Raw genomic sequence first — 17,309 nt, 5'->3', positions numbered from 1 at the left:
TTTAAATTTCGAATATTTTTATGACATCAGTTTATGATAACAGTCAAGTTCAGTACCACTAAATTAGTTAATAAAAAAGAAAGAATGCGTTGTCAAGCTCAATATGGGATATCTCCCCGATCGATCAGACAGGAATGTATTTTAAAGTAGGGAAATCTCCCTATTCGTAAGCTAAGTTTTAAATGCATGAAACTAAGGAGACTATAATATATATGTATAAATAAAGAATCTTTTCCCAATAAAGACCGCGGCACCACCACCGCCACCACCGTCATAGAAGCGCGCGGCGAACGAGCTGTCAGCTGAGGAGGGTCTGGATCCCCCCTCAGACTCGCACGACGGCCCAGGGAACGTGGCACTAGGGGGTGAGTGGTCCCCCCCTCGCTGCCCAGCTTAACCAGGATGCCTCCCACAACAACAAAGGGAGACGACGACGAAGGAGTGTCGCGGAAGTATATCGAAAGAAAGGAACCGGGACACTCCTGACAAGCGTTGTAACGACCACCGTGGGGTTTTAGTCGGTAAGAGTCCGACACTACCCGCCGCCTCCCAGAGGGCTGCCGGGCGTCCATGAGGATTTCCCCACGTAAAAAAAAAAAAAAAAAGTTGCTAAGAAACCTGTGAGTAAAAGTTCCTTGGTGGGCTATCTTTTATCGAAGAATGGACATCTTCAAGCAAAAGTGAGTTTTGCTTCTAGCTTTGTTTATTAGATGCTTGAGATATATAAGATACACTATATCTATAAAATATATGCAACACAGTATAAAGAAAGATATATGAATTTTAATTTTATTATATTTATTATACATAATTGTTACGACCGTTCGCGGAGAGACGCGGTCGCGAGGAAAACGCGTCAGCGAGAGGCGTAAATTCTCGCTACGATTCGTATAATCGACGCCGCGAAATAGTCGTTCCTCTTGTTTCGATTATGATAACAAGGGTGGTTCAATGAATTTAACACTGTTTTAACAGGTTAATATAGCTTGTATTTTTAACAATAAATTAAATAATAATAAAAGCGCCACAAATTATTTAGCGATGAATACAGTTAATGCGTTACAGAAATTCGACTCGATATTTGATATTTCTCGATATTCGTTAGACTAAGCGACTTTGTTCGTTAGAGCTCTCGATGTATGCAGTTAGACTTTTCAAATGAGACCGATTGCCCTTAGACCGATTCCTTGTCTTTCGGGGAGACAACCCCCACTACGCTCGAATCACGCCACCGCTCGCGCCGATGATCACGTAGGCCGACTTCTTTGTGAGAATGAAATAACGGACCGAAATCGACGTTTCTAGAACTCGCTGCTTGGTGACGACTATGCGCTCGTCGATACATTGTATGTTTTTCGTCGGGCAGATAAGACGATCCGTCTGCGACGCTGTAGGACCGCGAGCGACGGTTAGAAATACGATCTATACTAAGCCTCGTGGCGTAACAATAATGTTCTATTTTATTTTATAATACTGCAATTATAAAATAATGTCATTAGAAACTATAATTTTATAGTATAGTATATAGTATAGTATAGTATAGTATAGAATAATATAATACGTAATTATTAGGTTGTCCAAAAAGTTCTTTTCGTGTTTTTAATAGGAGGTAAGTATAAAATATATTTCCTACCTTTCTTAAATGATGTACGATCCTTTCTCTTCTGTCACCTTTTGCCATCTCTCCAGGAGTCTCATAATGTCATTTTTCCAAAATTCTCTTGGCTTACTTTTTAAATATTCTTCCAGACCGGTTTTCACTTCGTTTACTGATTTGAATTTTCTATCGCGAAAAAAATTTTTTCGAGAGAGGAACAAATAATATTCCAATGGTACAAGATAAGGGGGAGTATGGAAAATGTGGTAAAACATCTCAATCAAACTGTAGAATTTTCGTTCGTACTGCTAAAGAAACGTGTGACCTCGCGTTATCGTGGTAGAACACGATGCCACGTCTGTTCACCACTTCAGTATGCTTTGCGATAATGGCTTTCTCAAGCTTTTCGAGTTGCAATATTTTTCACTGTTGATCGTTTGCTCTTTCGGAAATAATTCGTAGTAGAGGATACCCTTCCAGCCCTAGCAAATTGAAAGCAGCACCTTCTTCGGGTAAAATCCAGGTCTTGCTACCGTTGGAGAACGCTTATGTCGACTCGACCAAGATCGTTTGCGCGCAGTGTTGTCGTAGAGAATCCAACTTTCATCTCCAGTAATTAACTTTTTTAAAAATGGCTCTCTTTTGTTGCGTTGAATTAGCAAATTGCATGTCGAGATTCGATTCAGGAGATTGCAGTTCCGGGGGTCATGGGGACCCACACTTCGTAACGATTAACGTACCCAAGCTTCGTTGCTCCAACGATATCCTACGAAAGGGTTAAAACGCTACGTCTTTATAATATAAACTGCTACATTCAACTATTACATTCTGAATCGTTACCGACGAACGAACGTTACGATTTTACAAAAACTGTGAAACTCTCTTACGATTAGAACACGTTCGCACCATGTTCGAACTGTTCGATGCACGCGTTTCTCCGTCTCTTCGCTCATTGTGTGTCCGATGGACGCGTATGCTCAGAAAACTGGTTTACATTTCGAATTATCGGGAGACGGTGAGGGGCGGGTGCAGAGGTGGAAAAAAAATCGTCTGGAGCATAAAGTATGCGATGCGGCGAGGCGATCGAAATTAAGAATAAATCGTTAGCAGGCGCGCGTCTGTACACGCGTGCACGGATCGTACGTGCACGCGGAGGACAACCGCGCGATATATGCGAGTTTTTATTACCGCCTCGATAATAAAGCCCATCGAGGAAGACGAAAGCTCCGAGAACTTTCCCCAGTTAACCCTGGCCATTTACGCGTTCTAGCCGCGGCACAGAATTCCATCCTTTCCCGCAAACTTTAATTTTGACTTTACCACCTCGGCCCGTTTACGAATATACGTTTTATTTTCGAATTCCCAGATACTAGTCTTTCTGATCCGAGAAAATTGAACCACTAGATCAATATTTTAGTTAACGAACGAATCTTTCAAGCAATAAAGAAGTTTCATTTTCGTATATTTTCAAAAGGTCCAAGGGTCAAACAATTGTAACTTCGTACAAAGAATATAGAAGAAGGCCCGCATAAATTCCAAGTACAAAGTAGTTGGGTTATTTCCGTTCCTTAATCCTTATGTGTACCTATTCTCTAATACCAAATATTGTACAAACTATTAGTTAATTTACTGACTAGTTAATTTACGGTACAAAAAATCATTAGGGACTCTACTTATAGTACGGATTGCAGAAGAAAATACGAATATTAAACTTGGATTAACGCTAAGTCGTTAGAATACCCACGGAGAGGAAAAGAGACCGGTCGAGTGTGGGGTCCCGCAGGGATCGGTATTGGGACCTATTTTGTGGATCACGGCATATGACTCAGTTCTCCGATACCCCATGCCAACGGGCACGGACGGATAGGTTGCCAACTTCGAAGGTATCGATATGCGGGCAGTTTGTTTGCTGAAAGGTATTTATCATACGGCATCTTTCTTTGTTAAAAATTTCAAAATCTAGGTTAATAATTACAATTCTTTCGATCGTATGATATCTTCGAACAGCAAGAGAGATACACAAGCTATCGAAAAATATATATAAAGGCAATTTTTAGACAATTAAAAAATTCAAGACAACGAACGAAGATTCGCGTACGAAATCGTCGATCGACGTTTATTCTTCAAGTTATAAATAGAAAATTTAATTTTACATCAAATATCTATGCACGACCAGTTGACATTTTTCTACACGAACATCTTTCATTTTCTCTCTCGATATTTAAAATCGTACTCTATATATTTTCTATAATAAATATCGTATAACGAACGTATATCCACGTTTTTCTACAGCCTGTATATAAACGATACGATCGATATGAGAATATTATACGTAACTTGGGCGAGGTATAACAAACTGTTAAATTAAAATTATTGGAAAATAATTGGCGATAAGATAGCGAACAGATATACGGACACGTTGGTTTAACAAAATTTCTGTTACATTTTGCGCGTTAAAAGGAATGAATCATTAACGGGTAACTGGCATTACTCACCTTCCGTCCTGCTTCATTGTTATGAAGGTTCATCAGACTCCTCGCGTCACCCTCGACTTCCCTCGCGTCCAGAAACCTACGCGCGAACCTAACATTAAATTATAATATTAAAATCCATGCGTGTATAACAATTGTCGTGACGTACAGCGTCATAGAGGTTTTACACGCACGTGACACATGCAAAGGGAACCGACTACGAATTCATTACGGATCGGGTTAATGATCGTTACCTCATCCCGTAGGTGACGTCCGCGCTGCAACCGCCCCATTCCCAGCCATTTGCCCGCAATTCCTTTCTCGTCCTGTATAAAGAACACCCAAACTTTGACGAAGAAACGTTTCATTAAATTGGAAATTAGGTAAGTGCACGTCGAGAAATTTCTACGTCGTTCGGCGTGAAATTTTTACGAGGAAGCTATATCGCTGTATGTAACATTTGTGCTTCTATTCGAAGAAATTCGATTCTTAATCAGATGTTATCAGGTCGTTTGAAAATGTTGTATCGTTTTTGCGAACTGATATCATCCAACGATCTCTTATCAACCCTCCCATGGAATCGTAATTTCACGCGATACAGCAACTAGAACGACCTTCGAATATACTTTCAAGTACATACATAGCCGCTTTGATAACCAGCGTTAACCGGCGGAAAAAAAGAAATGTAAATGCAACGACAACGAGTTTACCTTACGGTCGGTTCACAACCGCAAACGGTCATGTTGCCTCTGCTGCAAGCAGCGGTCACGGCGTACGTTACACCCGCTGAACTTATTGCGCACGTGAAAGCTGCTTGAAATAGATCAGTGAGAAATTTCCTCTTAGATCTAGCATCGAAGCAATCCAGTCTGTCCAGTTTGCACGATAGGTAGGAAACGTGTATAGGGATTTTCAGCTATACGTAAAAACGTGGTAAGAACGTTTGTTGCTAACTATGTTGCTAACCTTTTCAAACATTGATCTCTCAATAAATTTTTAATCTTCTAATTCGAAATTCATTAAAAAAAAATATTCATCGATGTTTACTTACTAATTCACGTATCACGTATCTATAAAATTATTTTTCAAAATTGCTTTTTAAATTATATTTTATGTCATCAATAATATATATCACTTCGCAAACGAATCGATTAATAACAAATATCTTTTCTTGGAATTAAATACGAAATAGAAATCGACCTTTCGACGCAGTTTCGTTGAGACATATACATTTTCGAACAGCGTGGAGCGCGATTTCGAGTGGAATTTCGCTGCTGTTCGGAAGCCTGGCCGACCTCCCTCGGTGACCGAGTGACAGAGACGCGAAAAATCCTTCGGGCGCGTTTCGTGTCTGGTAAAAAATGGTTTTTAATTTGGCCCGACAGCGAAGTATCGAGAAATCCTTGCCGAGGATTTGAGGAAAGATTTGAAATTTGCGGGCAATATGGAATACGAGAATGGAAACGCTGTTGTAGAGATTTTATCGTAGACGCTACAAAAACGTATGAGATTTCCCATTTGAACGAAGAGTGCGAGTTGTACGAATCTTTTTTCCCCCGCTATTTTTCCTTTTCGTAGAAATTTGTTTTATACACCTTTGTATCGCACGAAAATTAAGATCTCCAATGGAATTTTCGAATATGCAAGAGATAGAACCAGAGTAATTATAAATGATCGCAATTGAATTGCGATTCAATGATTGAATCGCATATATCGTTAAATTGAATACTGAATCAAAGAGAATTCTTGTTCACGTAATAAAGGTTCTGCATTTGATAAATTTTTCGCATTTGTATGAAACTATATTAAATTATGAATTTTTTTAGCGAGATACTATATTGCAATTTCTTTGAAAATTTAAAATTTGAAAGTCAATGTTAATTAGGATTAGTTAAATAAAAATTTAACAGAAGTAAATTTCATTAGAGTAAAGATATCTTATCTTTAGAAAGTTCATAATATTAAACTTGACATTTTAATTTCAATTCATTAATCTTGTAATTCACTAAATTATGTTATAGCGATGCCAATGGAACCAGTTGATTTTCCCCAAATGGGCGTTGGTCTCCAAGGTGGTTTACAGCTGGTCAGGGACCCAACTACGGGTCACCTTCTTCTCATCCATGCTGCTGGTATGTTTGATGGAAAATATACATTAAATAGAATGTAACAATTGACATAAGAATAATTGAGTATACGTATGAATGTTAAAAAGAGTTCAGTTTCTCGAATAATTTAACACGAGGCTTCTAACACGCAAACTTGATTAGAGATCTTTTGAAAAACTAATAATAATTTTCTAAATTTATCTAGGATCCTATTTTCTATAAAATTTAATCGATTTTAAAAACGCATAAAAACAAAAATACCAGTTAAACGTCATACCATGCTTCTTTTCCTCTAGAGAAATTAATCTTTTCCAAATATTTGTTATTCAACGATTTTAATCAATGATTCTACATCGAAGTTTCAATTTTTAACTCATAATTCTGAATATTATATAACTGTTGCATAGGAATTGTTAATTATTTTAAGTATTATCAGGTCTGTGAGTATGAAACCGGACTTTGCCTATAGATGGCCCCAGCTAATAATATAGTTATCACTAAACTGCGTAATTGATGCGAAAACTCTTTGTTGACATCTCACAAACATTTTCGACTCGGAACAATACAAGTTTCATACAACAGCATAGTTTGTAATAGCGTTGAACATGTCGAATTTTGTGCCTGGAAACTACGATTTGCGGACAGCATTGATTTTCTGTTACCATTTGAAGAAAACTGCTGCAGAATCGCATCGAATGCTTGTCGAAGCTTACGGTGAGCATGCTCTTGGTAAATCACAGTGCTTTGAGTGGTTTAAAAAATGCAGAAGTGGCAATTTTGACGCGAGGAACGAAGAACGTGGAAGACCACCGAAAAAGTTTCAAGACAGAGAATTGCAAGCATCGTTGGACGAGGATGACGCTCAAACGCAACAACAACTCGCTGATCGATTAAACGTGACACGAGAAGCCGTCTTCATACGTTTGAAAGCCACGGGAAAGAGCCAGAAGGTGGGAAAATGGGTTCCACATGAACAGAATGAAAGTCAGCAGGAAAACCGAAGAACCACTTGCGAAATGCTGCTCGCCAGATACAAAAGAAAGTCATTTCTCCACCGAATTGCGACTGGCGATGAAAAGTGGATATATTTTGAGAATCCTAAGCTCCAGGCGAACCACCGACGTCGACTACGAGACCAAATCGCTATGGACGGAAGACAATGCTCCGTGTTTGGTGGGATCAGAAGGGTATGATCTATTATGAACTGTTAAAACTTGGCGAAACCGTTAATACTGAGCGCTACCGACAACAAATGATCGATTTGAATCAAGCTTTGCGTGAAAAACGACCAGAATATCAAAAAAGGCAACACAAAGTAATTTTGCTTCATGATAATGCACCATCACATACAGCAAAACCGGTCAAGGAAACGATTGAAGCGTTAAGTTGGGAAATACTTTCGCACACGGCTTACTCACCAGACTTGGCTCCGTCCGATTACTATTTATTTGCATCGATGGGACACGCACTTTTTGACCAGCACTTCCACTTCATACGAAAATGTACGAAAATGGCTCGATGACTGGTTTGCCTCAAAAGAGCGACAGTTTTCTTGGCGTGGCAACCATCAATTGCCAGACAGGTGGGAAAAATGTATAGCTAGCGATGGGCAATACTTCGAATAAATTATTTTTAATCATTTTCATACAATAAACGTGTATTCTCTATACAAAAATTCCAGTTTCATATTTACATAGCTGGTAAAGGAACTTGAGCCACTGTTGCATTTATTTAAAAAATATAGTATCCGGCTTACATTATCGGGGAATAAATGAATTATAATTCACTGTCATTAATTTCCATTATTTTTATTAGAAGAAGCTCTCAACCGAGAAATGATTTACTTAAAACGTTAAAATTATTTTCGTTTAATAGAGGATTTTAGTCGGAATTTTTAAGCCAGAAATGCGTTAGGAGATTTGATTCTGTAGAAAATGACAGATACCTATGACATAGTTAAATGTGATGCGTGAAACTAAAATACGCGTAAAGTACACAAGCCCGTTCTACGTTTTTCTTTTTTCTTTCCCGTTCGCATATCTATTTCTATGAAGAAAACTCTCTCTGGCCTGTAAACCACAAGTAAATACTTTTGCATAAATTCCTCTTTCGTATAACATGAGTTTTTAACAAACTTGTATAATTACTATTTTCTAATTTTCTTTGCGAATCTATTTCCATATTATATCTTATAATTTAAATATCACTGAACATACATTGAATATAAGTTTATATTCTATATTGAATTTAAAAGCTATATCAATATATCTGAGAATTACAATAGATACCCTCATAATGTATTGTGACGCGAGCAAAGTAATTTTGAACGTTGCAAGAAAAATTCTGTGGTTGCAGAATGGCAAGTGATGATTTACTTGTTTCTATTGGATATTGAATGCGTTTTGTAAATTGCTAACAAATAGTTATATATTAAAATATAACAAAATATATAATACATAATACAAATAAAAAATATATAGTATAAATATAAAATAAAATATATAATATATATAAATTAATTAAAAAAAATATATCTTAGGTAGTCCGAAAAGATTCTTTCGCTTCATAAGGTGATAATAGATGAACAACAATTTCTGTTTTATATTATTTTATTGAATTACGTGTGATCCATTTCGTTCTATTTCTATTATTATATTCGTGCATAATTCAATAAACTAATAAAAAACAAAAAAAAAAAAATTTTTTTTTTCTCAAATCTTACCAACTTACATTCAATTGGTTCGATACTTTTCGCTTAGGTAAAATTCTTTCAGTCGACACCAAATGGTAATTATTGACAGTAGTTTCAAATATTGACTATAGTTTCATGGTATAAGCAGGAACATCTGATAGTAATAAAATAAGTAATAACCCGAAAACGAAAAGAAGGACATATGCTGCGTACTTTCGGATTTTAGTATGTAAATCCGACGTTATCCCTCTGCTACCCCTCTCCTCCACCACCCCCGCCATAAACTCTGCCCTCGAACTGCGGAGGTGTTTTCATACAGATTTCCTCACGTAATAAGAAAACGGCAGAAAAGGATATGTTTAATTTTCTAAGTATTGTAGCTTAGGATTCATGTCAATAAAGGCCATTAACTCTGGTAGAAATTACCTATCCGAAGAAGAGTGCACATATCGTGTGCATGAAAAGGCTAACAATATATTAGGTTGTCCGAAAGGTTTCTTTTGTTTTATTTTCGTCTATATAGACTATCTAAAAATTACACCTAATGCGAGATTTGTTCTAATATTATCATCTTCTAATAATACTATGGCATTCTCATTTATAACAATTTTAAACATTTGATTTAATAGCAAATATAATCGTAACAGAGTTTACGTTTGTTTGATTTTAATGGATTTTAAAATAAGAAGCACGTATCTATTAATGTGAAATTTCTTCCATGATGTTTCAACGCGTTCTTTAGTACATTTAATTGTTAGAATTAAAGGTTTCAGAGGTTAGGGTTAAAATTTTTAATTAATTTAAAATCAGAAACATTGCATAATTAATCTCTCTTCTAAAGATTCTTCAAATTTCGTACATATCATAGAACAACAACAAAAATATTTCTTTCCTACCTTCAATTTCTTCCTCGTGTTTTCCCTTTCGAATTCGAGAACTCAATTTCGAATTCGAGACCTAATCTCAGAGCTTTGTTTGTCCTTCGGTAATTCATGTCTGGAAGATGTTAATCCTTTATGTCAACAGAAACATAATCTGTTGCTTATTCACCAGAAAGTGTGTTGCTCCTTGTTTATTCTGCTTCCTTACGACGTACTACTTTTTCTAAGCACAGTTTCAAGAAACTTTTTAGTCGCAGTCTCGCTCGGGCAACCGAGGCGAACAGATGTGTGTAAGCAAACGTGTGCTCCAGTCAAGTGATTCAGAGAAGTGCTACGAATAGTGATAGTGACAAACAATGCAACAGCAGATATCAACGATCAAGATTGCAACCAATGGAGAAAAATATTACATAAAAGGGTCGTCAGATTTACCAGGCTTACAGCAACAACAGCAAAATAATAACAACCAAAATGATATGGAAATAGAAGAAATGGAAGAGCAGCGGAGACAGGAGGAGTGCAGACACGACAACGAAATAAGTTACCAGGACGAAAACTGGAAGCTAGCAAAGACTAGCAAAAAACGTAAAATAATTCCAGGCACAAATGCTGCAGGAAACCCAGATACAGAAAAGCAGCGATGGCTGCAAGAATTACCTTTAAGAAACTCCTTCAGCTCACTAACGGAAGAAATAGACAATGACAAGCAAAACCACAACTAAAACACCTTACATATCAAAATCACCACCAATATTTGTTGAGGCCCAAATAATAGACCCGCTTATTGATCTACTAAACAATATAGTCGGGAAGGATAACTACACAATAAAACAAACAAAATTAGAACAAGTAAAAATTCAAACAAACACCCCAGAAGTTTATAGGAAAGTGATAAATGAACTAAAGGAAAAAAATGCTATATACCACACGTACCAACTCAAAACAGAAAGGAGCTATAAAATAGTTATAAGAGGTTTACATCCAAAAACTAACACAAAAAAATTAAGTGAAGAATTAGGAAAAATTGGCCATGAAACAAGAGCAATAAACAATATGACAAGATACGATACGAAGCAACCATTGCCACTATTCCTAATAGAACTGGAACCCAGAACCAATAACAAGGAAATCTATGAAATCAAAAAAATACTAAATACAATTGTAACAGTGGAACCACCACGCTACAAAAAAGATTTACCACAATGCATGCGGTGTCAACAATACGGACACACAAAAAATTATTGCAACAGAAGCCCGGCATGTGTTAAATGTGCAAAAAATCACCTAACAATACACTGCCCATACACAAGAAAAATAGAAGAAGTTAAATGCTATAATTGTAACGGAAACCACCCAGCCAGCTACAAAGGACGTGAAATAAGGAAACAAATACAACGTAAACTGTTTCCTCCACTTCGCAACAGATCATACAATAACCATCAACAACAACAAAGTATAACGGATAATGAAACAACATTGAAAGCACAATACGAACTAAACGCTATAAACAGAAACATAGATCCCCAAGGTAACCGAAGCTACGCACAAGTAACTAAAAACATTAGCAAACCAACGCTTGCAAACAATCAGAATGAAAACAATAACATCGAAGACGCTACAGACATCAAAGAAATGCTCAAACAATCCATTAAAGGTATGGAAATGTTAGGAAAAATGGTAAGTGATCTAAACACAATACTAAGACAACAAGCACAACAAACAACAATCATGTTACAACTACTCACTAACTTGCTAAGTAAAAAATAGAGATGGACATTTTGAAAATAGCAGTCTGTAACTCCAATGGCTTGCAACAGCGAGCTCACGAAACTAAAATATTTTTGTATAAAAATAATATTGATATACTACTTGTCTCAGAAACACATTTCACCCTAAAAAACTACATGAAAATACCGTACTACACCATATACGATACCAAACATTCCTCAGGTAAAGCACATGGAGGAACTGCAGTAATAATAAAAAATGACATCAAGCATCACTTACATAGTCAAACACATCAAGAACACCTACAAGCAACCACTGTCACAATAGAAACCAATGACAATTACTTCCAGATGTCAGCAGTATATGTACCTCCGAGACACAAAATGACACTTAAAAAATGGGAAGAGTACTTCTAATCCTTAGGCGACAAATATATAGCGGCAGGAGACTTTAATGCAAAGCACACATTATGGGGTTCGAGAATTAGCACGCCGAGAGGTAGAACATTGGAAAAGTACATTAGAAGCAGCAACCTCAACGTACTATCCACAGGAAAACCAACCAACCAAAGGGCTAGCAAAATTTTCGTATCTTCGCAATAGTGGACCTGTTAGTTTCGTTTGTAGCGTGGTCGTAGCAACAACGGAGTGCAAAGACATATTTTACGTAATCGCAAATATCGCGGAGTAACAAGTGTACTTTTCAAGAAGCGTTCAGAAGGTGAGCCATCTTTCATTTTTCTGTTCTCCATTGTCGTTCGCTAAGAAATACACGTGTATCATTCATAGGCTAATTAAAAAATCTCGAGCGCGAATGAGGCGAAGAAAATTGATAAACGTTTATAAATATGTCCTCAGTCCACACGGGTAGATTTAGCAGGTAGCATGTAGGCACCCATGGCTATTTCCAATTTTAACGATTTCAAAGATCTTTATCCGATTATAGCGACCGAACAGAAGGAGTTTCTTGGAACCTTTAAATCTGTATCAAAAATTTACATCAAATGTCTAGCTATTGAAACTTTTTCTTCTTGTTGCCATTATATTTTCTGATATAATTAGAAGTAAAAGCTGTATTAAAAATTTTTATATATCTATCAGAATTGCTTATTCGCACGTTGAAATTATTCTGCTATACCTACATCATTATAAGTTATTCCTGCAGGATAAATATGAAATATTAATTATAAAATATTAAATATTAAATATTGAATATTAAATATTGAATATTAAATATAGAATATTAAATATTAAATATTAAAAATGGAACATTAAATATTAAATATTGAATACTAAATATTAAATATTAAATATTGAATATTGAATATTAAATATTGAATATTACATATTGAATATTAAATTTTGAATATTAAATATTAATTGTTGCATTAATTGTTTGAGTGCTGACTGACCCCTGCGGCGGGAGTCCGCGAGTAACGAATGCCATCGTTGAGGACACAGGCTGCCTTTTTAAATAAATATCAATATAAATTGCATTTATAGATTGCACTGTTATAACATTCTTTTGATTTTAGACCGTCTCGATGATCTATCGAAAATTTTCCATAACATTTCTCAGTGGTTACGAGTAAACAAGTGCGTTTTCAAATGGCTACTGTGATTCATAATACTCCGCCCGGAATGTCCCCACTACGGCCAAATGAGTTTTCCACTGGTACCAGTGATTCGTAATTCTTCGGCCAGAATGTCCCCACTACGTTAACAGCCGACTTGTTAGGGCTAGCAAAATTTTCGTATCTTCGCAATAGTGGACCTGTTAGTTTCGTTTGTAACGTGGTCGTAGCAACAACGGAGTGCAAAGACATATTTTACGTAATCGCAAATATCGCGAATTAACAAGTGTACTTTTCAAGAAGCGTTCAGAAGGTGAGCCATTTTTCATTTTTCTGTTGTCGTTCGCTGAGAAATACACGTGTATCGTTCATAGGCTAATGAAGGAATCTCGAGCGCGAGTGAGGCGAAGAAAATTGATAAACGTTTATAAATATGTCCTTAGTCCACACAGTAACATTATAACGTATAACGCTTCATGCTATTACGTTATAACACAAAACGTTGTAAGCTATTATGTTTTAGCGTGTAAGGTTATATGGTATTAATTTATAACGTATAACGTTATATGCTATTACGTTATAACGTATAACGTTATATGCTATTACCGTATAACGAATAATGTTATATACTATTATGTTATAACGTACAACGTTACGTTCTATTACGTTATGACGTATGACGTTATATACTATATCCTTATAACGTATAACGTTATATCCTATTACTTTTTAACGTATAACGTTATATGCTATCACCCTATAAGTTATTATTTTATATACTATTATGTTATAACGTACAACGTTACGTTCTATTACGTTATGACATATAACGTTATATACTATAACCTTATAACGTAGAACGTTATATACTATAACCTGAAAACGTATAACGTTATATGCTATTACCCTATAACTTATATCGCTATATACCATTACGTAATAACCTATAACGTCATATGCTATTACACTATAACTTATAACGTTCTATACTATTTCGTTACAACGTATAACGTTATATACTATATCCTTATAACGCATAACGTTATATCCTATTACTTTTTAACGTATAACGTTATATGCTATCACCCTATAAGTTATTATTTTATATACTATTATGTTATAACGTACAACGTTACGTTCTATTACGTTATGACGTATATCGTTATATACTATAACCTTATAACGTAGAACGTTATATACTATAACCTGAAAACGTATAACGTTATATGCTATTACCCTATAACTTATATCGCTATACACCATTACGTAATAACCTATAACGTCATATGCTATTACACTATAACTTATAACGTTCTATACTATTTCGTTACAACATATAACGTTATATACTATATCCTTATAACGCATAACGTTATATCCTATTACTTTTTAACGTATAACGTTATATGCTATCACCCTATAAGTTATTATTTTATATACTATTATGTTATAACGTACAACGTTACGTTCTATTACGTTATGACGTACAACGTTATATGCTATAATCTTATAACGTATAACGTTATATGCTACTACGCTATAACGCATAACGTTATACACTATAACCTTATAACGTATAACGTTATATACTATTACGTTATAATGCTTAAGGTTATATGCTATTTCCCTATAACGTATAACGTTATATGCTATTACGTTAAAACGTATAACGTTATATGCTATCACCCTATAAGTTATTATTTTATATACTATTATGTTATAACGTACAACGTTACGTTCTATTTCGTTATAACGTATAATGTTATATACTAATACGTTATAACGTATAACTTTATATACTATTACGTTATAACGCATAACGTTATATACTATAACCTTATAATGTAGAACGTTATATACTATTACGTTATATACAATAACATTATGACGTAGAACGATACATGCTATTAGGTCATAACGCCTAACTTTATACGCTATTACCCTATAACGTATAACGTTATATACTATTACGTTATAATGTGTAACGTTATATACTATTACGTTATAATGTATAACGTTATATGCTATCACCCTATAACGTATTATTTTGTACACTATTATATTATATCGTACCACGTTACGTTCTATTACGTTATAACGTATGATGTTATATACTATATCCTTATAACGTATAACGTTATATACTATTACTTTATAACGTACAACGTTATATACTATTACGTTATAACGCATAAGGTTATATGCTATTACCCTATGACGTATAACATTATATACCATTACGTTCTAACGTATAACGTTATATACTATACGTTATGACGTATAACGTTATATACTATTAAGTTATTACGTATAACGTTATATACTATTACGTTATAACGTATAACGTTATATGGTATTACTTTATAACGTATAACGTTATACGGTAATACTTTATAACGTATAACGTTATATGCTATTACGTTATAAAGTATATCGTTATATACTATTACGTTATAACGTATAACTGCTAAGAAGATGATACAGCTACACTGTACATGTGAATGTGTGTGTAAACGTAGAGGGCGTCCAGGCCTTAGTTAGGACAAAGGACTATTGGCAGTCGTTTAGATTCATCTGGAAGAGTCGGTTGACAACAAGCGTGCGTGCGAGTAGGTTTACGAGGCTTCAGTGTATAAGATATGTGTATAACTGTTGTGTGTTAAATAAAGTGAATCATTTGTATTTCGTAATCCCTCCTATATCTGTACACAAATCTATATTACTACAATATTATATTACTACAAAATTATATTACTACAAAAAATTGGAAAGGTCCCGAATGCATTGGTCCCGATACAGTTGACAAACCAAACCAATGAAAGGTGCAAAGACTAGAGAACATGAGGTCCCCAATCGTGTGGTACGCTTCAGCATCGTTGAGAACACCAACTCCCTCCCTCCGACTGTCCCAATGTCATCTTAAACGATAAGACTGCAAATAAAAAATATCCATATATACATTAGGATAATAATGCGATTTCTATTCCTGCAGCACCTGATGAAATACACGGTGCTCCATAATCGCTCGAGATTCCATATAGTCGTTGTTGAAATGTTTATGCAGTTGGTGGATAAAACGTTGCGAGAAATTGTCCTCTTGTCAAAGTGGTCACATAATCTTTTAGGTCTACATAACCTGATTGCTTGCATTTTTCCCATTACTTCAGTGTTGCAATGATACTTTTACTTCTGACAGCTTAGATATGGCATCGTCTAAACTGCTCAATTCAGGACACAATTCAGGCTCTTTGCTGGGATTGTTCTGCTGAGACGTGTCTTCATCGTCGCCGCGTTTATAATTTATATAATTTGCCTTCTTCAATAATTGTTTTTTAAGTTTCCGCAATTTTAAAGCTCTAGATGATTGCTTGATGCGTAATTCATCTTCAGCTTTGAAGAGGGTACACGTCAGCATTGCTTCAATCCGTAAATCCCGTCTGCGATTTCGGCGACACCTTAATTTTTTACGGCGGACTCTGCGGATCCAAGTTACTAATCTTTCAATATCACTTGGCTTGGGGTCAATATCGTGATCTCTCTTCTTAGACTTCGCCATGATGATGGCGTCGTAGTTTTCTTAATTAGCAGAAATACGCATGTCCTCTTTTTCGAGGTTAACACTATCGATGATAATTTTTTTCAGAAATGGGTTAACATGAAATATCGACTGATACGATATTCACGTTTTCTTATAGCTATGAAAAAGTCATTTTATACATTGTGACGAAATAATATCCAAGAAACGTGTTAAAACATGCATAGAAAATACATGAATCAGACTGAGAAACCACTCCGCACTGTCGTCACTAACTTCGACACAACCGTCACCAACTAGTCGAAGAGTGTGACTGACTGTAGCGGCCCAGAGGGAACGCCAACGTACCCCAAGCGGCTACTGCCCCGCCATCTATATTAACCAGAAAGCACAGGATCATACTTGGATTCGTTCTTCCCCAAATGTAGAATTTATTTACGTCAACGATATATATAATGTACAAAAATTTATAATAATTTATAATACAGTTTACAATAACATGTAAATTATATTAACTATCTGACGAATGGAATTTGAGAAAGGGAAAGATGGCGACCAGCATGGCCGATGCGGTACTAACTCTATATCAGGTTGACGTCAACTCACAAAAGCGTACCTACACAATGACGCCTATGCTTCGAATCCTTTGTGGAAATTTTAACGCTTCAATGGAAAATTTGTCATTCTTATAATATCTAACTAACAGACATGTACCATTTATAAT

General features: G+C 35.5%; 1 protein-coding gene across 1 annotated transcript; it reads right to left on the bottom strand.

Annotated features, from left to right (window-relative positions):
- Positions 1–15,510: 15,510 nt before the first annotated feature.
- On the bottom strand, positions 15,511–16,953 carry LOC141445951 (uncharacterized). The gene is made up of 2 exons (XM_074112182.1): positions 16,046–16,953; positions 15,511–15,982 (listed from the first exon to the last, which is right to left on the bottom strand). Exon 1 carries the CDS (start codon positions 16,604–16,606, stop codon positions 16,214–16,216), a length of 393 nt encoding a protein of 130 aa, XP_073968283.1. The 5' UTR covers positions 16,607–16,953; the 3' UTR covers positions 15,511–15,982; positions 16,046–16,213.
- Between the last annotated feature and the right edge of the window lie 356 nt (positions 16,954–17,309).

The sequence above is a fragment of the Bombus fervidus genome, chromosome 19, assembly GCF_041682495.2.
Source record: "Bombus fervidus isolate BK054 chromosome 19, iyBomFerv1, whole genome shotgun sequence".
Lineage (NCBI taxonomy): Eukaryota > Metazoa > Arthropoda > Insecta > Hymenoptera > Apidae > Bombus > Bombus fervidus.
This window is presented reverse-complemented; position numbering and strand designations above follow the sequence as displayed.